The 23,843-nt window shown below is 41.9% G+C and overlaps 1 protein-coding gene across 3 annotated transcripts in view; it reads left to right on the top strand.

The window, feature by feature from the left end:
- The window catches only part of ppp2r2ba (protein phosphatase 2, regulatory subunit B, beta a), a 49,989-nt gene extending 26,147 nt beyond the window's left edge, over nucleotides 1-23,842 (top strand). The window contains exons 1-10 of one of the 3 annotated variants that reach the window (XM_030146248.1): nucleotides 2,538-3,241; nucleotides 10,784-10,881; nucleotides 11,755-11,920; nucleotides 12,727-12,839; nucleotides 15,102-15,279; nucleotides 15,469-15,633; nucleotides 19,284-19,453; nucleotides 20,015-20,106; nucleotides 20,199-20,322; nucleotides 21,270-23,218. In XM_030146248.1, the coding sequence (XP_030002108.1) occupies nucleotides 3,172-3,241; nucleotides 10,784-10,881; nucleotides 11,755-11,920; nucleotides 12,727-12,839; nucleotides 15,102-15,279; nucleotides 15,469-15,633; nucleotides 19,284-19,453; nucleotides 20,015-20,106; nucleotides 20,199-20,322; nucleotides 21,270-21,425 (1,332 nt within the window). In that variant the 5' untranslated portion in view covers nucleotides 2,538-3,171 and the 3' untranslated portion in view covers nucleotides 21,426-23,218. Of the gene's footprint in view, nucleotides 1-2,537; nucleotides 3,242-10,783; nucleotides 10,882-11,754; nucleotides 11,921-12,726; nucleotides 12,840-15,101; nucleotides 15,280-15,468; nucleotides 15,634-19,283; nucleotides 19,454-20,014; nucleotides 20,107-20,198; nucleotides 20,410-21,269; nucleotides 23,219-23,831 lie in introns of those variants that run through there. The other 2 variants (XM_030146250.1, XM_030146247.1) reach the window with 2 other exon arrangements.
- Nucleotide 23,843: the final 1 nt, after the last annotated feature.

The following is a 23,843-nucleotide window of genomic DNA, read 5'->3' on the forward strand; positions in this document are numbered from 1 at the left end:
TACTTTTTTTGATTAATCAGATGAAAATAGTCAATATCTTGCTCCATTTAAAGCAGACATTATTCTGTGGTCAATATACTATTGACTGCAATTTATAAATATGAAGGAGTCGCAGTTACAGATCAGACAAGATGGAGTGTACGTGTACTGTGCAGTCTATATTCTGAATGTCAGTGTCTATGTGAAAGCATGTGTACATCTGTGTGCATGTATGTTGCTTGATATGCAGACTGCGTCTCTGTCGCCCTATACCGGCATCCCCAGGTCAAGCAATTACCACACATCAAGGAAAGCAATTGGGCATGACTAAAATATCATCGCCATGTGATTGTCCCCATGTTTGGGTGCTAGTGCTTAATTTAACCTACTTTGTCCATACGATCGAGGAGAATTGAGGACACGCTCTCCAATTCTGTTGCCCCCTGAGCATTTCCTACAAGTCTGACTCACAGCAGCTGGGTTGTAGACGTGCTGTCACTGGTCTCTACCCAGTGGAGTGGGACATGGGGTGTAATGAGCAAGAAAGGTGAGGTAACAGAGGAGAGCAAGTAGCTGGAGGTTTGGAGGTATGAAGCAATGAGCCATGTTGTGCAGAAACTTGAGCAACTAAAGGCTTGGATAATATTTATGTTAACCTGCAGTCATTTCTAGGTCAGCATCAGTTGTTGAAAGTGGTTTCCAGTTGGCTTTGTTACCCTGAAATGCTTTTTCCTGGCTCAGTAGCTATTGCAGGCTCTTTTTGAAGACTTATTTGACAGCAGAGGGAGGGGGAGAAAGGTGGAAGAAGGATAAGGGGGGAAGAGATCGACATATATGCAAAAGGAATGGGACCAAGGCTGGGAGGGAGATGGTGGATGTTATTAGTGAGGCGGCATTGATCCTAGGCTTTGGCTCCGAGCGGCATTCGCTTATTCCTTCATTATACAGTCAAATATGTCGGTGCCTTTAACTGCCACCCCTGCCCTTCATCTGTCTGTCTTGCAGACTTTGGGTCTGTGTGTGTCTCATACACACACCTCCAGAGATATCCTGACAAGACCAAACCTTTCATCCATGCGGCTTCATTCTTCTAATTCCATTGTTTCACTGATTCCATTTCAATTTCATTCTGTCCTGCTGCTCAACTGTAACTTAGCCAAAGTCTTTCAAGAGAGAGAAACGCTGTGATTTTCTTTTGTCTCGTATGAGCCTGTTTAAATATTGATAGAGATGGGAAGCACCGCTGACCACTCAGACAGATCTGCGAGGTCAAGGATGGCAGCGCTTTCCACAGATTTCATTAGGGAAGCATAAGACTGTAAATATGAAACTATGTGAATCACAGACCTTTGCAAATGCTCCAGCAGCTTTCATTATACCCCTGCATGGATAATGCCCTGTAATGTATTCCAATGGAGGCTGGAAGGTGATGGGGTGTAAAATAGCATGTGTAAGAAGGCCCTGTTTTTGCTATGAACAGGCTGCCTCCCTCACAGCCAGATCCCCATTAGTACAGAAGCAGAGGATTGGATGTGCAAATGGTCCTGTGGATTAGAGAGCTAATGCATTTAGGAGAGGGGGGCTCCACACTCCACAATCTCTTTATTTCCACCGCTGTGTGTTGAGGCTCGTGCAAGGGGGGGGATACCCGGTCCTTTTGTGGAGCCTGAAAGATTTAGGTTAAAGAGAGTTGATAAGGGCAGGGGTTTGCATTGAGAGCCCAGTCACACTGATGCAGCACACACACATCCAAGATTATGCTTTAACCATAAGATGGCACATTGTGTGTGACTGGAAATGAGATCTTTCCAGAAAGAGCTGCAGACAGCGCCCTACTAATCTAATTAATCAGCGTCTGGGGTTCTTTTTCATTCTTCTCTTCTTTTCGGTCTTCTCTACAGGCTTCTCCTTTACTCATCTCAACTCATCCCTTCCTCTTTCTATCTGTCTGTGTCCTGATTTCTCTGAATCTGAACTTCACGCCCTTTCCAAGTGTTTGGACACTGAAATGTGCAATGTCATGCGCTTCTTATAACTAGTCAAAAGCCACTGTTGTCTTGTGCTCTTGGTATGAATAGCTGCATTAAGAGGACTGGGTGTAGATGCAGTGGTGAGGGAAGAAGCACAGAAAGTAAGCTCACTGTTCATGTATAGATGCCTCTGCAGCAGGATGGAGGGGAGCTGAATGATGCAGGATCTACCAGGCTTATGAGGCTACCTCCTGCTACTAGGCCAGAAGGCAGCTGTCCGGCTTTACACGCACGGACCCGGTTGGTGGTCATCAGAATCTGAGCGTGCAGATCTTGGACTGAGCTGTCTCTGTGTGCCGGTGGTTCGAGTGAGCGTCACATTTTGCAGCTTGTGGTTTTTAAAGAGCCCCAGCCTGCAGGCAGCATGGGAGGGGCCCAGCAGCAGCAGCAGCAGCAGCAGCAGCAGAGTGGGTAAGTACAGTACAGCTCTGCGCTATCCGGCACAGTGAGTCAGCTGAGCAGCCGGGAACACCGATGAATGAATGAGAGGAAGAGGAGGAAGAGGAGGAGACCCACAGACGGACCAGAGAAGATGTACCTGTGGAGATGCGCGAAGCTGGGACGCTGACATGGAAATACTGAAGTGATCGGAGCAAGCTTGTTGACGCATAATCCCGCCCGCCCCGCTGGCACTGGGAGGGGGCAAATCTATCTGCCTAAACTCCAATCCTCCAAAAGAGATTTACGGAGTGCGTTGGTGGTGGTGGTGTTGCTGTTTGTGGTCCAGAAGATCCAACCTGCAACATTTGGTCTATTTTTACGCATCTATCCTCTGCGCGCTGTGATGATCATGAACCAATTTTGATTTATTTTTTATTTTTTTGTGGGGAAAAATACGCATCGATGAGTTTGTCGTGAAGCAGAGGACGCACCGAGCTATAATTAGGGTATTAAATCTGCACGGCACTGTTGGAACCGGCTGTCACTGCGTCGTGGTGTTGTTGGTGTTGGTGTTGGGGCTGTTGGATGCGCCCTGAAGTGTGGACACGACCCGCGCGTACGTACATCATCAGAGGTATTTGATCGTGATTTGTGTTGAATACCCCGGAGATCTGGAGCCATGACAGGCCCCCCGCTGGTCCCACAGCCCGCCTGCTGACGGTACCGGGCAGGATGGGAGCAGGTCTGCCGCTTTCAGGATCCCGAACCAGCCGATTTATCAATGGAGGAGGAGAGTGACACCCGGAAAATTAACAACAGCTTCCTTCGCGACCACAACTATGCAACCGAAGGTATTTAATAAAAAAATAAAAATAAATACATAAATAAAAAAAAGAACTGTGATGTCTTAACCTGAGGCAGGAGCCAGAGGGAAGCCAGAATAAAAGATTAAAAAAAAAAAAAAAATGCACTGCCTATCAATATAACGCATGGTATTATTAGTAACTATTAATGACCCTATTGGCTATTAGGGTGTGTAATTTTGATACCATTAAGCAAAAACATGACTTTTAAAACATATTTAATCACCTCAGACACTTTATAAGCCGCTGTAGGGATATTAGAGGATTATTCTGTCCATTTGTCACTAAAAATGCAGCTTGGAATGTTGCATGTGTCATCCCTATCATGAGATGGTGAGGTGGCTTCCCATCATACCTATTTTAAGATGACCAACCTGACCAGGGGAATCAGGGCTTTAATCCGTGTAGACTAAAGTCAGCAAGGAAATAAAGCCGCCTGTAGGTACATCTCCTCCAGTGTCTAGGGTCTACAGTGAGCAAAACTGCTGAATAATTGATAAATACATGTATTTTTATTTTTATTTTTTTACATTCTGTGTTCACTTGTTGAAAGGCGGAGGCAAGGACAGAAAAGGTGCCCTAATTTTAGGCAGCACATTGAAATATGGATCCCTCTCCCTTTATCTCTCCATCTCTCTCTGACACACATTCGCATACACACATCTTTTTTTTTTTTTGCTGTACATGCATATCAGAGGATTGAACAATGGCATTTTTTTCAGCACCTCTGCAGCTGAAATCCTTCTCTCTCCTCCTCACATGTGCGTTGCCTCCTCATTGACCATGAATCTGCTTCCTGATTATCAGCCTGTTAAATGTTTGATGGTCAATAGTTCTCTTATGACCAACCAATCAGACGCACCTGTTCTATTTAGATCATTGATCAGCATTAATCTCATTACAGCTTCAGTCTTTAGACACTAATTATGCAGATTGGTCATGGACATAAACTGCTCATCTGATATCACTAGATAATAAAAAACACTGGGTGTTGAATGGTAACCTCACAGCAATAATCATAATAATAAAAGACATAATGCCAATGTGGAATACAGTGATACCAGATTGATTGCCTCCAACTATGTTAATTTATACATTACTATGCATGTTACCATTGCTTATTTCTACTGAATTGGGTGTTTCCCTTCATAATGATTAATCTTAACAATTAATTTTGGTATCATTATAAAGGAAAAGGTGCACACTTTGTGTTATTTGTAGACCAATCAATCTTAATAGTCACTGCAGCGCTGGGCCTGCTTTTGACAAAATACATATATCTTGATGAAACATCCCCTCTTTGATAATGTTCTCACAAATGATCTGTGGTGTGAAAAAGAAAAGAATAGCATAGAATCCAACAGGACAGAGCAGTAAAAAATAGAGGCTGTTGGAGGTTTTTTGTGGCTGCAGGGTGGGTCACAGCCACTGTGATGTCTCCGATTTGCCACAGCTCAGGTTCCTGGTACAAGCACAGCTAGGAAAAATGGCAGAAAGTCAAGGTGTAAAAGGCTGTAAATCTTACACAGGCTAACACATGCTCTCCTGCTGCTTCTCTCCATGTGTTTTTTTTTTAATTTCTTCTTTTAAAAAACAGCAGCACATCATCATTTGCTCAGCTTCTGCACTTACAGATGATTCCCTGTCACCACTAAACACACAGTCACTGGTTCAGAGCGAGAGGAAGTGAAGTGGGGGTGGGAGTGGGTTTGATGGATATCTTTGTTTGATGTGTGAGCTGTGATGAAAAACAGGAGGGGATCTTCTTCTTGCAGCTTCGCCTTGTCCCTCCATCTCCCTTGCGCTGTCTCGCTTTGTCTGTTTGTCTCTGTTTCACTCTGTCTTTGTGATTTATTAAGAGAAAGTGGAAAAGTGTAACCCAGGTTGTAAAATGTTGAAGCACATGGCTGTCTGGTCTGTGGTCCATCTGTGCTTTTCAAACAAGGAGCTTGTACTTTTGTATTTTTTATTGTGGTGATTTATGGCAGATCGTCACACCTCATATATCATGAATGTGTATATGTGTATATGTGCCCATTCACTCTGACTCCTGGTCTCCTAAGTGGTCTGAAGTCAGGCTGCAGCAAGAGATCATATGACCGGTGTCTGGGTCCATCACCCCTCCTCGTAAATTCACCCAAGTGCTCCATCAGGCCACATCCCAGTCCATTCATTCAGACCACACACACTCACACGCACACATCTTCAGTGCTGGATATGTACCGCCAGGCTGGTAGGGATTTCCCTCAGGCCACGCTCGCCCATACCAGCAGGACACTTTAATGATGTCACATTTTAATGATGTCACTCTCGCTGACCTTTGCCTCACACCAATCCCACGCCTCAGTGGGTCTGTGGGCGTTTATATTGAATCTGTACGTGCACCTTTACTCCATTTGTTGTTCATCCATAGAAATTTCCAAGTGTCCTCAAGATTAAAGCAAAGTTTGCATAGGAACTGTCACCATCTAGAGAAAATGACATTATAAATACACGATTTGCATTCACCAGCTATCTGCTGATGACACATTGCTAATGGTGATACAACTGATGGTTCAGGGCTGCATGACCATGTGTGTCTCACTGCATTTGTGTATATCAGTGTGTGTTGAATCAATGGACTGTTACGCTCCTTCAACATGGCTCGCAGTTCATTTTCATAATCTCTACCTTGGATGTTTCGATAATGGATGGAACTGTCAAACAGCAGGTGTTGAATGTAAATAACTTAGCCGCTATGAGGCACATCCTAACCTAATGTCTGCTTTGGTATTGATTTCTGGTCCGTTACAATTGAGACACCGGAACAATGACCTAAAGATCTGTTGGTAGGACATGTAATCCATTCTTTCTCCTCTCCCCTACCCCCTCTTTCTCTCATTTTGTCTCTCGCCTTTGCTGCCTTATATGTCTATCTGATGCTAGTACAAGCTTCTGTGTGATGTGACCCCTATAGCCCCACTGAATACTGATGCAGTCTCGCAACACAGAGCGCACAGCCTTTATTGCTGGTGCTGATGAGAGCAGAGTAGAGCATGGTTGGCTGTGCCAAAGCAAACGGCCTGGGGCCACACTTTAGGACCCCGGCATAAAAAGACTTAGCCCACCATACCCCCAGGTCCCATCCATTATTCACTACGAAATACTCAAAACACAGAGCCCCGCCTCGGCACATAGCGCAAGAAAGATAATGTGTATATGTATGTGTGGGGGAGGCGGGTCCTTAATGGCAAGCTGTGAAGTTGGGGTGAGTCTCACTCCTTATTCAGCTGCTGCTTTCATCCCCTGATTAGCCTCTTATTAAGTCTACAGCTCCATGAAAATTTAATGAGAATTTATTGAGGAATACCCGTGGTGTTGCTACTGTAGGATGATTACAAAAATATCCTGTTTCTCCAATGTGATGTGGCCTCCTGGTCAGTAGATGTGTACTGCTGCTGTGATAGATGCTCTGAGAGTGAGTCATTCAGTGCACTGCTAGCCCCAAGGCTAAGCAGTGTTTGACCTTTCCGGACTTTATAATGGAACACATTTGTAAGTTTTGATAGCTAATTCCTATGTCCTGTTGAAGAAATAATGTGAATGGAAACCCTTCATGTTTTGGGTGATAAGGTCAATGTAGACACATGATTTGGGTTTGTTTAGCATCCACCTCATGTTTGATTCACTTCAGCCTTGAAAAAAGGCCAAACAGAGAGATGAAAGGCATTGCACCAAAGCAACACAGACACACAGAGTGGGAGAGAGACAGCTTTTGTTTTGGTGCTGTATTATAATTCTATGCACCCTCGCTTTTTCCCATCCCCCTTCCACATCCTCAATTTCTGAGAGAATACCAAATAAAAAGAATCAAGAAACGATCCCTCTTGGTATTCAGCTAAGCACATGTGAGGATCGATCTCTTATTTCAGTTCTTCTCACCACTACACTTCTCTTCCTGTTTCGCCCTGTCCTGTGTTGTGTCTGCAGTCAGATGTGTGCCACAGCAACGTGTTAATGAAGTGTGAGAAGTGAAGCAGTAACACGTCTCGCCCATTTCACCCTCAGCTCCCCGGAGTGCAGGGATACAAGAAAAGCACGCACGTACAAGAAAGTGCACACACACATACATACACAATGTTTCACTCTCAAGGGGCTGATCCTGAAGAAACCAGGTTAATTAGCTTGTTCACCACAGATCTTACAAAGAGTCACGCTCTTCAGATGAGGAGAGCTGCATTGTGCTCTGCTGCTTTGTGAGGAACTAATAAAGCCTTAATCATATGGCTGGGTACCACACTAGTATTTATTTAACATTTTGACTGATCTCCATTGTTGTGGGCCTAAAATGAGGCTATTATCAGCAGCCTGTTAAAGACAATAAATGATACATTGGACATAGAGGATATATATAGATATACTGTATGGGTGTTATTGTACCTGAAACACAAGTATGAATTGATACATACTGTTAATAATCACAGACAGAATTGGGGTGGCAAATGAGGAAAGTGCAGGCCTGAATTTATCCCCAGTCTGATCCTTTGACGCAGGCAGCTTAGCACAACTGCTGTAATCCTCTCCTCACGCTAACAAAGCATTTACGCGACACCATGTTACTCTCACGTCCCTCCCTCTACCTGGAATTACTGCGTGCTTATGCAACTAGCTTTCCATTGCACTTGCACCATTTTGGATCTGTAAGTCTTACACAACCCTACTGGTGTCATTTGATCAAGCCTCAGTTTGTTTTGTTGTTTTTGACAGGATTAAGTGGCATCTAGAGGTTAGCCAGAGTGCTTCTATTTTAGACTTTGCTTGTGTCTCTCCTGATGCGATTCACTGTACGATCTTTTATTGACCTAATTAAAGCGTAAACCTCCCATCTACTCGTATCTCTACATCAGACAGAGCCAGACTTTACGCATATTAGTTTGTTCAGTGGGGCTTTCTGTTTTGTCTCATGCAAGTTACACATTCTAGTGTCTATAAATACATTCAATATCCTCACTCCCCTCCCAGTGTTCCTGTGTTTTCATTCCAGAATCAATGCATATCTATGTTTCCATCCAATTGGTTTGATTCAATTCTATATTGCATGCTGAAGGGGGTTATTGAGGTTCAGATTGGTGAATAGAGACAGATAAGCGCTGTGCCATGCCTGTTTTATTTCACTCACACATACATAGTCTGACACACACATGAGCTTGAACACACAGATCACAGTGGCAGTCCAACAGGCTTGTCTGAGTTAATACTGGTGATGGATGTGTGTTATCTCGAGCATCCCTCTGATGCATCTAAGAAGCGCTGACCTGTCTGTGTCAGACCTGGCTGGCCACAGGATTTATGGGCTTCATCTGGTTATGGTCTGCTGAGAGAGGGAGTGTGTGTGTGTAAGTACACATCTAATCAGTTTCCTCGCAGCCTGCTGCTCATTTCACTCTACCTTGAACCGGCTGATGCTCAAGTTATAAAAAATCTGATCTGAACCAATTGGAACTCACTTTCAGCCACACCCACCTGTGACGCCAGCCACTGCTTATCTTTTTTTTTTTTTTCCTCTGCTGAAACTGAATCTGAAAAAATGGCATGTGTCCATTCAAACACAATTCCATTAATGGTTGAATAGCTTGGCTTGCTGGGTTTGAATATATTTGCATGAGGAAAAACTCATTTAGCGTTCCATCACATTACTGCAAGTTTCAGCTTCAGTGGCCCTCCTCTGTCGCTGTTCGTTCACTGAGATGATTGAGGGATGTATCTGTGTGTAAACTCGTTAAATGGCATCCATCAATTAGGCTTTCTCCTCAGTGACTTAATATGTTGATGATGAGGGAAGGAGAGAGGAGATGGTTAGTGGGGGAAACAGTACAGAGGAAATGGGTTTGAGGGGGGAAAAAAAAAAGCTTGCTTCGAGAATGCTGACCACTAAGCCGATTCCATTCGATTCACACCAGTAGCTTTGGCCTGATGGCATTAGGAAAGACAGTTGTGTGTGGTATGTGTGTGTATGTGTTTGGAAGGTGGGACTGCACATGCACATCTCTGTGCATGCAGGAGGTCGATATCTGCAGTTACAGGAGAACAGATAATAATGTTACGTCTGCAAGTGTGTATATGGCATGTGACATAAGTGATAACAATATAGTGTGTCAGTGGGGTACTCCCAGGCTGTAATTAGGTCACAGCTTGTCTTGTCTGTGAAACATTATTAGTTTTTAGATTCAAACATGATTACGATAGACCCCTCCTCTTCTGCTTTGACTCATTATCAACACCATACCAATCCCTCTGGTGTCTCCTTAACTGTTAATGAGACCAAGAGGAAAGTGTGCACGTTAATACACACACAAAGACACCGCCCTTAGTCATTGGCTGGATTTTCTACAGTGCATGGTAGCTTTACGTGGAGGAGTGTGCCATACTTCAGGGACTCTATTGTCTGAAGTTGTGTGCTTCATTGAACTACACACATTCCCCCGGATGCAGTATTAGGTTTTCACTCTATTGCAGCACTCTCTCTTTTGCTGAATTACAGCTAGCATCAGCAACTAAAGTCTGAGAGCTATTGGCACACACACACACACACACACATACTGTACACCCCTCCGACTGCTAGAGATGGAAACGGTCTCCATAGCAACATTCCCCTTTCCTGTTCAGAGCTCCGCCAGTAGCAGGTCCACAGAGGGCGTGGGGGTACAAAACAACAAGCGCTCTCTCTTTCTCCCTCTCTTTCTCTGTCTAATATTATTGTCACTGTTAAACAGTGGGCTTGCCTCTGCTGTGGCGGGTGACAGACATTATGCCATGCCTTTTTAGCCTGGGGCTGTGTAATAATTACAGTCACCATTAGCCTCTCCTAAATCCAGACAGATGTATGTCTTTGAGGAGGAGAGGAAAAGCTACCTTAAGGGTAGGTGTCTGTTATTTACTTTTTGGTGAGGCTACTGTATGCAGAGACAATCAGAAATGATTGAGGGGAGTGTTAATGAGGTTGTCATATTGTGTTAGTACTGTTATATTTGGGTCTTCTTACTAAAACATACTCAAAGTTTCACAGATATCTGGACACGTCAGCTGTGCAAAGCTTTAGTACAGCGTTATGGTCTAGGTTAGGATTTCCTTTTTTTAATTAAGGCACAGGAGAGTCGCTGAGCAGTGGGGGTCTTGCAGCTAGAAGGAGAGAGATGAATGGCATTATTAGTGTGGCAGTTTTCTCCTGTTAAAACCAGCGATGCAATTAGATGACACAATTTTGGCTCACTTCAGTCAGACAAGTGGAATTAGTTCATACCATGCAGTGTCTCAACCACTGACGTCTCCTAACCCATATTTCACCAAACTAGGTTATCTGTGCTGGAGAGTTGTCTGTTCATTTGACAGAAAATTTCCAAGATTGTCCTGATGTGTTTCTAGCAGTCACTTAACCAGATCTTACCAGAAGGTTTTATCTATGTTTTTGTCTGTCGACTGATACCTTGACAGCTTTGGCTTCGTCCACACTGACATTTTCCCCCCTTGTCTCAACTGCTTCGTGTGTTTCAGCTGACATTATCTCAACGGTGGAGTTTAACTCATCGGGGGAGCTGTTGGCCACCGGGGATAAAGGAGGCAGAGTGGTTGTCTTCCAGAGGGAACAGGAGGTAGGAAATGCCAACAATGCAACACTAATTATGCTGCCCTTTTACTGAGAGGGTTTGACAGCCTAGGAACATTAAATCTGAGGTAAAAGGGTTTAATGCTTTTAGATACCTGTAAGTATTTATTTTAAAGCCCAAAATAAATAGCGAAAACCTAAAAAGACAAAGAATTTTCATAGTAGAAGTGTTAATCTTAAAAGTTTACCCTATTATGTCTCATGTTTTATAGTGATGTATTACCTAAACCCACCAATATGTCTTGTAAATTGGCCTGTAATAATACCAATACCGATGCTTAGATACATAAAATGAGATTAGTCATCATATGGTACAATCTTATTAAATCTTATCTGTATTTTTTACATTCTCAAAGCATATTGGCAAAATAAAACCCTATTTATTATAACTCAAAGTTATCTGGTAATTTATATGGTGCATACGATAAAATGGATAAACTGGATAAAAGCTATTTTCTGTAGATGCTGTAGATGTAAGAAATTTAGTCTGTGCCTTACAAGTTTTATTACCTAGTCTGACTCTGTAAAAGTTTTATACATTTCCAAAAATATGAAATATGCAGTTTGCACTACACATTTCACTTTTTACCCTTTATTCTTCTAGGAAGCATGAATGAATATAAAACAGTAAAAACTATAGTTTATTCATGTACAAAGCTGATTGAAGCAGACTTTAATGGAAATGAGGGATGTAAATTTACACCAGCAACTGTCTGTCTTTGCAATTATTGAAAATGTAGCTTTTAATGTTGTGTTTTCTACTCTATATACTCTTATTGTTAAGACAATATTAGTTATATAGTATTTTATCTTCTGAAAGTAAGAGTCAACAGGTTAGTTTCCGTCTCTCCATTGGCAGAGTAAAAGCCAGCCCCAGCGCAGAGGGGAGTACAATGTTTACAGCACATTCCAGAGCCACGAGCCGGAGTTTGACTACCTGAAGAGTTTGGAGATTGAGGAGAAAATCAACAAAATCAAATGGCTTCCCCAGCAGAATGCCGCCTATTTCCTCCTCTCCACCAATGGTAAGACACTGATCTGGGATCAGATTGCACAGTGGCAGAAAATATATGATGCTAAAGGAAGCAAAATGTATTCTGGAGCAAAGACTGAGTGATATCACATTCATATCACATGAAAATATCTATAATAATGTTTGTGAGAATGCATTGGCGTCTCATTTGACTAAGCAAGTGCCACCAGCAGAAATGTTTCAGATTGAGAACTTAACGCATGGCCGCCACAGCGTGAACACACACAAACATATATCAAAGCTATCACACACCACACATGCACAGTAGGCCTAACAGACTCACACACATCAGTGGAGAGACGTCTTGCAGATTGTGCTTCATGCATGGCTGCTACAGAAGTGCTAGCGGTGGCTGGAGCAGATGGTGGAGGGTCCTGTGGTGATGGCCTCACTGCTCCGACACCAATATTCACAGCGGAAATTAAAAAAAAAAAAAAAAAAACACACACACACACACAACAACCTGACTGCTGCTGCCATCCTCCTCACCAGAGCGAGAAAACGGGATGTAACTGGTGTTTATTTGATGTAGAATTGGAAATTGCCCTTCAGCTGTGAGCCTATATTGCAGCAGTGAAATGTAGTCAACTTGTAGAGTGATCTATCAGTGACATCAGAATCAACACAGGAGCTACCATTCATCATCCGAGCTGGCTCCTGCCCAGCTACATGCCAGATTGGCTGCCCAACCCCCCGCATCCATCTTGTATCTGAGATTCACTGTAGTGAGCCATCTTCTAACTGTATTTTTGTGTTTCTCGGCATGTTTGTACATTTCTTTGTTTCATCTGTCCACAGACAAAACAGTGAAGCTGTGGAAGATCAGTGAGCGAGACAAGCGTCCGGAGGGCTACAACCTGAAAGATGAGGACGGACGGATTAGAGACCCATCGACCATCACCTCGCTACGGGTAAAGTCACATAAAAAATCATGTGTAACACCTGAGGTGAAATGTGTTTATGAAGAGAGCTGTGCTTGGCGGTACAGTTACTGTACCAGCAAGTGTTAATATTTCACTGTTTGGCCCTGAGGCAAATGGCTGTTTATGATGTGAAGGCGAGGGAAATGCTGTAAAAAATCCAGTAAAGCAAATACACATGAGGGCTTTTTAGGCCACTTTTACTAAATGGATTGATGATATTCTATAAAGGTCAAATGAAAACCTTCAGCATGTGCATAAATATTTAATAAATATTTAATAAGAGTGGGTCATTTCAGGACCATAAATGCAGTGTTTATTGCATGCCCAGAGGGTAATATTTAGAAAACAATCCTCATCTAATTTCTCCTAAAAATATTTCAGTTCAACAAGGTATTTCTGCACTTCTGAACTAATGTAGCAAAAGTGGAACGAGAGCACATTTCCAGTCAAATATTACAATCATTCTGACCACATATGTTTTTAATGAAGCACTCTGAAAAAATTACAATCAAGGGAGTTAATACTTCACTGGAAAGCCAAAGATGGCCTTTAGGGAACTTGTGTCTGGGAAGGTGTGCTAATAATCCTCAGTATCCACATTAAATCTGTGCAGAAGAAAAGCTCATCTTGCTATTATAGCCTTTAATCCTGCAAAACCACCTTTGCAATACTTCCCAATTCCCAAGCCTGACTCACTTTGCCTTTAAAACTCTGGAGGAACATCATTAGCTCAGTTTCACTGCTCTTACACCACCAGATACACTGGGTTCAGAGAATTTAGGATTAGGACTGACTTTGTTTTTACTTCGAAGTGAGAATGTGTGATCAATATGTGCACTGAGACGGTGAAGGGGTGGATGGATCACCCCTCTCCCTCTCTGTGTCTCCCCCTCTCCTCATTCTTATCATCCCACTACCTCTTTAATTTCCACACAAAGAGGGCAGGCACACAGGACAGTGTGAGTGTATGTGTGTGTGTCTGCCATAGTGGATTAGTGCTGCGTTCAGCGTGTCTGTCCCTCTTTGTCTGGCTGGCCGGGGGATCATAGCAACCTGGAGGACAGGCCGGGTACTGTGGCAATCCTGTTTACGGGCTGTGAAATCTGCACAGGAGGGAGAAGGCAAAGGGGAGGTGTATGGTTTAGAAATATTAACATACATTTTATCGCCAGGAAAAATTGCACAAAATGTCTAAATTAATGCATACATCAATATGTCAAAGTTTGTACAAACTGGTAATTGATATTTAAAATGTTATTTTTATGTCATATGGGTACGTTTCTAACAGAGTGCATCAGGCATAGTATCTCCATATATCGCCTTCATGTTTACGTGGTGTAAGGAGGACAGTCGGGTCGTCGTAAAGGTGCAAGGCCAGGCTGGAGAGTGTAACTGTCAGTGTTAGGGGTTATGGGTTAATACGCTTCGTGTCTCTCTGGACAGCCACTGAAAGACATGGAAATGAAGTGACACCCATGGAGATACAGCAGCCTGCTGGGCTGCCATGTCTCTCTGTCAGTGCCAGCAACAAACCAGAGAAAAAGGGAAGAAGCAGCCGATTTGTTCGCGTCTCTCCCACCCCTCCCTTCTCTCTTTGTCTGGGTTTTATCTGGCCAACGGGGGGCTGCACACAGACTGGTGCTGGGATTCTTTGAAGCCGAAGCTACACTGTGCAACCCTGTGTGTGTGTATGTGTGTGTGTATGTATGAGCTTGCCTTAATTCTGCAGAGTTCAGTTATCATTCCTCAGCAGGGCCTGGCGAAGCCCTCAGGCCATTTCTCTCCCCGCCTTCTCTGCTTTCTCACTTTTCTGTCTCTCACAAACACAAGAATAGGAATGACTTCCTCTATATGAGAGAGACAGAGGGAGAGAGGTGTGATCACTCACTAGCAAACAGATATTCAGAGTCTGACTGAAGCAGCTCATCAAACAGCTCTGGACCCCTTCAGTCACTGTCTCTGTTTCATTAAGATTTGTAGGGTAAATGTCATGTGAAGCCCTGGAGTCACACACACAGATAGAATGGCTGCTCATACACACAAAATTCAAGCTCACGTGCCACTGTTTGCATTATATCCATAAACATAGAGATAAATGTCTATGGCCCAGAGGAAGGGAAAATATCACATTAGTGTTCCAGCACATATCAAAGCCTTCAGGGTGAATGTTACTTATCAGCTGAATTACTGCATAGATCATTCTTTATGTTTAATTTCCTCCTTTTTTAATGGGTCTGTCTTTTCCATTAGGTGCCAGTGCTGCAGCCGATGGACTTAATGGTTGAAGCTACAGCCAGGCGCATCTTCAGCAATGCTCACACCTACCACATCAACTCCATCTCTGTCAACTCCGACCTTCAGACATTTATTTCCACCGATGACCTCAGAGTGAACCTGTGGAACCTGGAGATCACTGACCGCAGCTTCAGTATCCTCTAACTGTGTGTTCAAGCAATTATTATATGTCAGTAGGATGATAGTTGGATTTGTAGGGTATAGACTAAAATTGTAACTATTAAAAACTACTAAACTGTGATGCAGGTTTGTAAATAAAATGTGATACATATGCAAATTATGTGCATCAAATGGTAATTGTTCCTTAGCGCCCGCCTCTCAGACATTGTGGACATTAAACCAGCCAACATGGAGGAGCTGACGGAGGTGATCACCTCAGCAGAGTTTCATCCACAGCAGTGTCACACATTTGCCTACAGCAGTAGCAAGGGCTCCATACGCCTTTGTGACATGAGACAGGCTGCACTCTGTGACAAACACTGCAAATGTGAGTACCAGCAGGGTGCATGATGGGAAATACCAAAGGAACAATCTTACGAAGGTTTTTACAAATGTTTTTTGTCTTGTCTTATACCTCAAAAATCCAAACTGCCTCATTACTTGCTCTCTCCTGTTTTACAGTTCACAGACCCCACAGAGAAACGTTTTGTTGTATCTCACATGTGCTTTATTCTATCGTTCCAGTTTTTCATGACTACGCCAATCACTTTGTTCCAGTGTTTTCTGTTTCTCTTGTACTTTGTGCTTTTTAAAACACCATTGTATGGTGATTCTGGGGGACCCCAGTCAAAAGCATCCAGTTCTGCCAATGCAGTTTTAATACATGGAGCTATTTATTGAGTTTCTGTTTGCACTGGGTCCTGACATAAAGCATTACACTCTACCAGAGTGGATGAGGGCCCTCTGTCAGTCTGCAAAAGAAACACAGATTTGCTAATGCATTTTATCTAATCTATCTAATGACACATTTTTGTGTTACACAAAACATATAGACCAACTTACCCCTCTAGATTACAGAGTTTCACCAAAAATTTGTATTGTTGAAATGGCGTTGAACTTTATTTTTCTTTATTTGATTTGAGTTGTCGACTTTATACATTGCAGATGTTAATACAATGACAGCGCTACTTCAACATATATAAATTAATTAATATATCACTAAATTATAATGCAACTCAAACATGATGATACTGAGGATCTGTACATGAGGAAATTTTCTCTATCCAGATGTCCTGAAATCATGCTTGACTACTCCTGGACTAAAGGAACATAAATAATCCTTGTTCTTTCTAGCTCATGCCTTCTAATGATACGTGCTGTGAATGAACTTTGGGGGAGGGTCTATGATCATGCTTCAAGGGGTCATTGGTGATGCGGTGGACTTCCTTGGTATCCATAAATTAAAACTAAACTAAATGAACTAATAAATAAACCAGATCAGCTTAAATAATATAAAATATCTTTAGGCATTAATTAGTCATGATGCAGTGATGTATCAGATAGACATCAACCAATATTTGCTGATATCGGCCAATTTTGGTATCGGCATTTAAGTTGTCTTCTCACCAATCACACTGGTAGGTATTTATCTGTCAGGCAACATTAAAAGTTTTTCTTATGAATTTGTTTGTTTGTTCATTCAAAGATAATGTGATGAGGGTCTGAAAGACTTACAAACATTAACTATTATACAGGGTGTCCCAAAAATTTGACATCATTTCATCACTTAATAATTTGTTTAAAATTTGTATGCTCAAAAAAGTGTAATCATTTTTATTATTCTGCTTTCAGGAATAGACATGCTGTTTACTGCAACAGAAAAGGCATTCTGTGCATTGAACTACGCCCAAACTCAAATGTGAATGCACAATGTGAATTTGTTAGAAAAAGTGCCAACAGGAAAGCAGATTTGGACGTGGCATAAGAAGTTTCAAGAGGAAGACTGTTTGTGTCGGTAAAAAGGTTCTGGGTTAGAGTTAGGGTCACAAGCGGCGCACACATTGAACATTTGTAATAACTTTGGAACATTATAATCCCCCAGAATTTTTCGTTTGACATTTATAGAATAAAACATTTTATGTCCAAAATAAATCTTATTAAGTATCATTTCTCCTGACCGTGTAATCACTCCGATATGGACATCAAGTTTTTTGGGACACCCCGTACTTCTAGTGAAGATTTCTGCCTCGTGATGAACTGACACATCCAGAGTGTACCCCACCTTCACCCTGTGGTAGATGGAATAGGCTCCAGTACCCCACGACCATCTCGAGGACCAAGTGGTTCAGATAATTAATGAATGGAGATTACTTAAGGGGGGAAAAATAACAACAAAAGCAAAATATAGAGATAAAGTAGCATTGAATATTATTTTAAGTAGCGTATCAGCCAAGAATTTTGCAAGTGATGCATCCCTGTTATTTACACAATGGTTTAGTCAATGGTGTTAAATGAGGGATAAAATTCATATTTCCTCATACAGTATTGATCATAACTGCTGATTCATATTACTTTCTTTCTGCTTCAGCTCCATCTTTGTGAGACGATGACATATGGCCTTCCCCCTACTCAATATGCCAGGATTGATAACCCATCAATAATTCTCTTTGTCTTAAACAATGAATGGCCCTCACTTAAGCTTAACATCACATGCGTACACTTTAGTTGAATGAATAATGAAAACACTGGCATTTTCGCTGGAAAATCAATGGCTTAAGAGCAATTGCATTAGTCCCTCATGGACACACCTTGTAGTTCGATAATGTCAGTCATTTCCTCAGACGTATTGATGCGTTCACTGGACCGTGCGCTAACGCGGCCTGTTGAATTTCACATGAGAGCTAAAAAAAAAAAAAAAATGAAGTAGATTTAGAGGTAAGGTGGTGCTCGCAGCTGCTCTCTGTGCAGACAAGCTGTGTCCTGTTGGTGAGATTTTGACTTATACACCATTCCTTGACAGGTGCACACGCTGCGCACACACACACACACACACACACACAGTCCAGGTATTCTCATTTGCCTTAGGACAGGTCTGTTAATACCGATCTACTGTCTCACTGCGTGAACTCGTACAGCCCACAGCAATGTAAGACGCCCTCCCTCCCACACATCAGCACCTCCTTCTCTTGACACCCACGCACACATAGAACTTCCCAACCCTCCTACATAAACAACACAAACATCCAGAATAAAATTCCATCCCATTCCCTGGAACATAAAACTAGAAGGATGTGAGGATCAATCAGTTTTAGAGCCTGGATGGATAGATGGATAGGAGAGGAGAAGCGAGGATCACCAAAGCCCCGTGCAATGGGGCACAGTGAATGGGACCCCTCTGTCGACTCCCCAGGGACCCTATTATATATCCCTGAAGTGGGACGGGGATGGAGGGCAGGGACACACACATGCATATATACATGCACACAATCCACACGTCCATTTATGCACAAACACTCATTCACTGACACACACACAAATCCAGCGGGGCTCAAATGGGCGCAGCACTTTGACATTGATTTGTTTTTCTTATCCCTTCCTCATCCCCCTATTTTTCATCTCTCTCACTGCATCCCTTGTTAGGCTCCCCATTGACACATCACAGAGCTATTCTCCAGGCCTCAGCTGAGGAGGAGGAGGAGGGAGGAAGGGGAGGGGAGAACGGCTGGGCATTTTTGGAGAGAGACCGAAAGAGAGGGAAGGAAGGGTGGGAGGAGGAGAGGAGGTGGAGGAGGAGCAGGAGCAACAATAACTTGACAGCTAACGATGGAATGCCTGGCTCTTATCCCCGGCGTGTTGGCCTGCACACAGATCAGCAGCTGCCAAAATCAATATGAATCATAACCAATATTTACCCAGCATGCTGACCCACGACTGTCTCCCTGAGCACACAGAGAAATAATCCTGCGAAAGAGATGCAGCTGCTGCAACATTCCCAGCATCCAAGCATTATTGTTGTGCCTTCTATTGTCCGCTAGACAGCCTCCACCACCCAAACCATTTTTTTTTTTTTATCCAACAGCAAATGATTAAAAGACTCACTCGTTGGAAAAATAGCTCTTTTAAGCAGCTACCTCCTACAGTGTGAAATATGTTTTATCCCTCAGAGGATAACGGCTCCTTGTGCTTTTCCTTTTCTAGACTTTGAGGAGCCGGAAGATCCCTCCACTCGCTCCTTTTTCTCTGAAATCATCTCATCTATCTCTGACGTGAAGTTCAGCCACAACGGGCGCTACCTGATGACAAGGGACTACCTCACTGTCAAAGTGTGGGACCTTCAAATGGAGAACAAACCACTCGAGACATACCAGGTATGTTTCTTTTCATGCTTTTATGTGTCTTGTCGAGTAGCTTGAAGCCCCCAAAGATAATTCTCAGATGCTCAAGTTAGTAAAGATCAAAACATATTGATTTCAGACTAATCACTCAACATAATCCTGTTTCGGTGTCACCCTGCCAATCCGTAACCGTGTCATCTATAGCAATTACCCCAGGAGGGCTTATTGAACTGACTGTTGGTAAGTGAAGATAGATAGTGGCAGTCCTGATGCAACCTGAAGGGCAAAACCTCCCACTGTGTGGTCACCGAGGTCAGATCCACACGGTCTGATCAGGGGAAGCCATCTTAGGGCAGGTCACGATTGATAAGGCCATCAGCTGGGCTCAAGGGATTCTGGATCCAATTCCAGCAACGCCTCCACCTGCTATCTTGCATCTTAGCGTCTGGAGGGATTACTGAAAGTAGAGCATATGGATGCACAGATTATGGTTTACTGACAGGCAATGTGATGAACCAATAACAAACCAACAACAATTCCAGTATTTCATGTTCATTTATTGCGTGAGTGTGTGTGTGTGTGTTCATTTTTCAGGTTCACGACTATTTACGAGGGAAGCTTTGTTCTTTATATGAGAATGACTGCATCTTTGACAAATTTGAGTGTGTCTGGAATGGCTCAGACAGGTGGGATTTTAGTCTTTCTTTCTGTCAAATCCATCTGTACATCCATACATTATTATTTCAATAACTCTGTGTTCTCTTCTGTTCCTCTTCAGTGTCATAATGACCGGCTCCTATAATAATTTCTTCCGTATGTTTGACCGGAACACAAAACGAGATGTCACTTTAGAAGCATCGAGAGAGAACAGTAAACCAAGGGCTATACTTAAGCCTCGGAAGGTACAGCATCTCTCAGTACTTTTATTTTTACAGCAGCTCTTATCTGTCTGTGTTATATAGAAAAGTATAGTTATACAATTATTTTATGTCACTATTAGTCAACGTCCACACAATCCACCTTCTGAACTTGTTCCCATTAAATAACCTATATCAGGTATAATTTCACCTCTACACCACAGTACATTAGTTTACTGCTGTATTGCTGTACAATATATTATTGTTTCATTACCAGTTGTAGTTAGTTTTTTTACATTTTGTAAATTATATATATGTATTTTATTCTTTATGTTTTATCCTATTTTATCTCAGATTTTTATTATGTATGTCAGAGTCTAAGCATTCCAATTTAATTCTGAATGTGAATGTACACTAGCTGGTGTATGTTTTTGAAAGACAATAAAGTGGATATTCTATTCTATTCTATTCTATTCTACTCTATTCTATTCTATTCTGTTCTGTTCTATTCAGTTGATAGCTAATTTTCATTAACTTTCATTTTTGTTTCACTTCAACTTTTAGTCGTTGATTAATTTTTGAAGTAGGTGTGCTATTTATTGTTTTTTACTTTTTTTTATTTATTTAATGAATGCTTAGTATTAGCTTAGTTGTTATTAGTTTTAGTCTTTTTGTGACACATATCATTTGTCAGGAAACTCAAAAAGGTCAGAGAAAGTGACAACAGAACACACCATTTAGATTCACATAAGACACATGATCAACCATCCACAAAAGACGTATATAAAACTATGCACAGCAAAGAATTTTCAAAATAGATTTCATATTTACCCGATATGCAATTTTATATACTTTTAATAAAGTTTTGTTGTTTTTTGTAAAGCTTCAGTTTAATTTTTTTTATCTGACCTACTGTTTGTTATTTTGCCAGTCTTCATTACTAATAGTAACAAGCACACAGATAATACTTTACCCTTTATGTTGTCTTGCAGGTGTGTGTAGGAGGAAAACGGCGTAAGGATGAAATCAGTGTTGACAGTCTAGACTTCAGCAAGAAGATCCTTCACACCACATGGCACCCGCATGAGAACATCATCGCTGTAGCGGCCACAAACAACCTCTACATCTTCCAAGACAAGGTCAACTAAAGGCCAATCTGCCCCGGCTGACCCCTGACCCCGTACATGAGGGGCTTCAGGGAAAAGTAGGGATGGATTAAGGGGAGATCTGGAGCTGTTTGCTACATCCTCCTTCTCCTCTTCCTGTGTTTAGTTGCTGCTAGTCTTCAAATTTTCCACTCTGCTGAGAAGAGTGTCCCCAGACTGGGATACATGGATACAGCTGAGGAAAATGTGAGGAAAAAGGCTCCTTGAAATCAAGAATGAACTTTCATTCTTCACTTGGACTTCTTATTTAATTTATTTAGCCATGCGGACACGCAAAGAAGTGAATCCTGTGCTGTTATGCAACAAGAGGATTGCTGCATGAATAATGTGTGATGTAGCAGCCCTCTGGACCCTGGAGAAAGGGGTGATGTGGGTACACTGAACATAGAGCACACAGACAGAAACCCTGCTTACATGATGGAGCTTTGTCATGTAGCAACAGTGCCCCCTCTCTTTCGGTCTTGCTCATGCAACAGCGCATGTGATCGGCCTGTGGTTTCTAACTGGGGCAAAGTTTGGACAGCACAACCTGCTGCTGCAGAACTCCCACAAAAAGAGGAAGAGACTGTTAATTTGATTCCAGAAACTGAGAGTTTTCTCTGCCTGTGACACAACACGGTCAGTCTTTCTAGTACCAATTTTGTGTGTTCCTGGTGAGACTGCTATAGTCTGTGATGTGAATGAAGCCCTGCCAGGCTGTCAATGGTTTTATTTAATGCTGTTGTTTTATTAAGTCCTTCTCGGTCAATGAGTCTGTTTAGAAGCTGTGGTGCCTTCTTTTGGTATGTGGGGTTTGATGTAGTGGGTGTGGGAGGGGGGAGGGACTGAGTACAAGGCAGGAGTGTGAATGTTTCAAATGAAACTTAACTTAGGAATTTTCTTTTTTTTTTTTTTCTTTCTGTTTTTCGTTCTCTCGCTCTAAACAGAAACAAAAAAAGCTCCACTACAGTCCCAAGTGGAAAAAAGTGCTTGAGGCAATGTAGTCAAGATGATGTTATAGCACCGGCTACATGCTTTGTGAGTTCAGGGGAGGACGCTGTGATGTGTACAGAGTAATTGTTGCCCTTATCACACTGCAGTCAGTCTGATGTCAACCATGCCACATTAATAAAATCTTTAGTCATTGTTATCTTATTTGCATAGTGCTGAAAATGATTTGTAGATGGCAGATCCTTACATTCTTTATGTTATGTACAAATGAGCGTCAAGTTGAGATTTCTTGGCATTCCATAATGATAGCATAGCTCTTGAACTAGTTTTTTGCATGCACTGGATCTGAATCAGATGAAACGGTCAGCCTGCTTAGTTAAATGAACATCGACAGATCATGTTAAGCACTATGTAAGTAAAATATGTTCAAATTTATTTCTCCAGTGGCTACAAAACATAGCCAGTTTGACAATAATTTTTGATCGCTGTGGTGCCTGTCCATGTTTTTCCTCTTGTTGATGAGGAGGAACCTGGAACAGTAGCAGGTTGAATTTTAGCACTGATCAGTTTGGATCAGTTCCTTTGCTCAGTAGGACTCAGATTTGTGTTAGCTCCCATTACAGAAAGCAGACAAAAGGTCTAATTAAACTCTGTGAAATCAGGGAATTATTAAGTGTGATTCCTTTCAACAGTTAATGTCTTCTAAACAACCTCCTTTGTGACACTTCTAATTGAAACAAAAACTTTTATAGCTGAGAATGTATTGAAATGCAACTACTTACCATGCAGTCTTTATGCTTACTGGACTTTCTTTGAATAAAAAAGAATAAAGAGGTGCAAATTCATATCCTGTGTTGTTGGGTGTTTTTCTGGTTTCCACCTGAATGTGAATCAAATGTTTAGTGCATTAGTGTTGGCTATGGTACAATGTCGCCCTCTTGTGGAGGAAATGTAACATTAAAAAAAAATAAAAGTGTAGCTTCTTGCAATAAAAGGGGAAACTGCTCATCAACTGGACACAGTTGGTGGTTGATTTTGAATCACCAGCCCCCATTACCAGATTTTTTAATGTCTACTGAATATTCATGTTACTCAAAATATACTAAATTATGCTCTAAATTATGTTGTTACCACTTAGTAATGAATGTTTTAGAAGTTACATTTTATGATCATTTTTTGTACTACTTCTTGAAAGGGCCTTTGCAACTATAAAAACTGTTTTATGCCCAAAATCCTTGAGCATCAATAGTAAGATGGTACTTTAAATGCATGGAGTATAAAAAAAAAAAAAACATTTTACAAAAAAAACTAATCATTAGATTTACTCAGATTAGAAACGCAGCTCATTTATATGTTGTACTGTGCACATTATACACGCTTTTTCTAATTGGCCCCCATGAGGCTCTTATCTACGCACTTTTTTTTTTCAGCTGGGGATAGCAGCTGTCAATCAAACAGCATCTTTATAAC

Source organism: Sphaeramia orbicularis, chromosome 10 (genome assembly GCF_902148855.1).
Source record: "Sphaeramia orbicularis chromosome 10, fSphaOr1.1, whole genome shotgun sequence".
NCBI lineage: Eukaryota > Metazoa > Chordata > Actinopteri > Kurtiformes > Apogonidae > Sphaeramia > Sphaeramia orbicularis.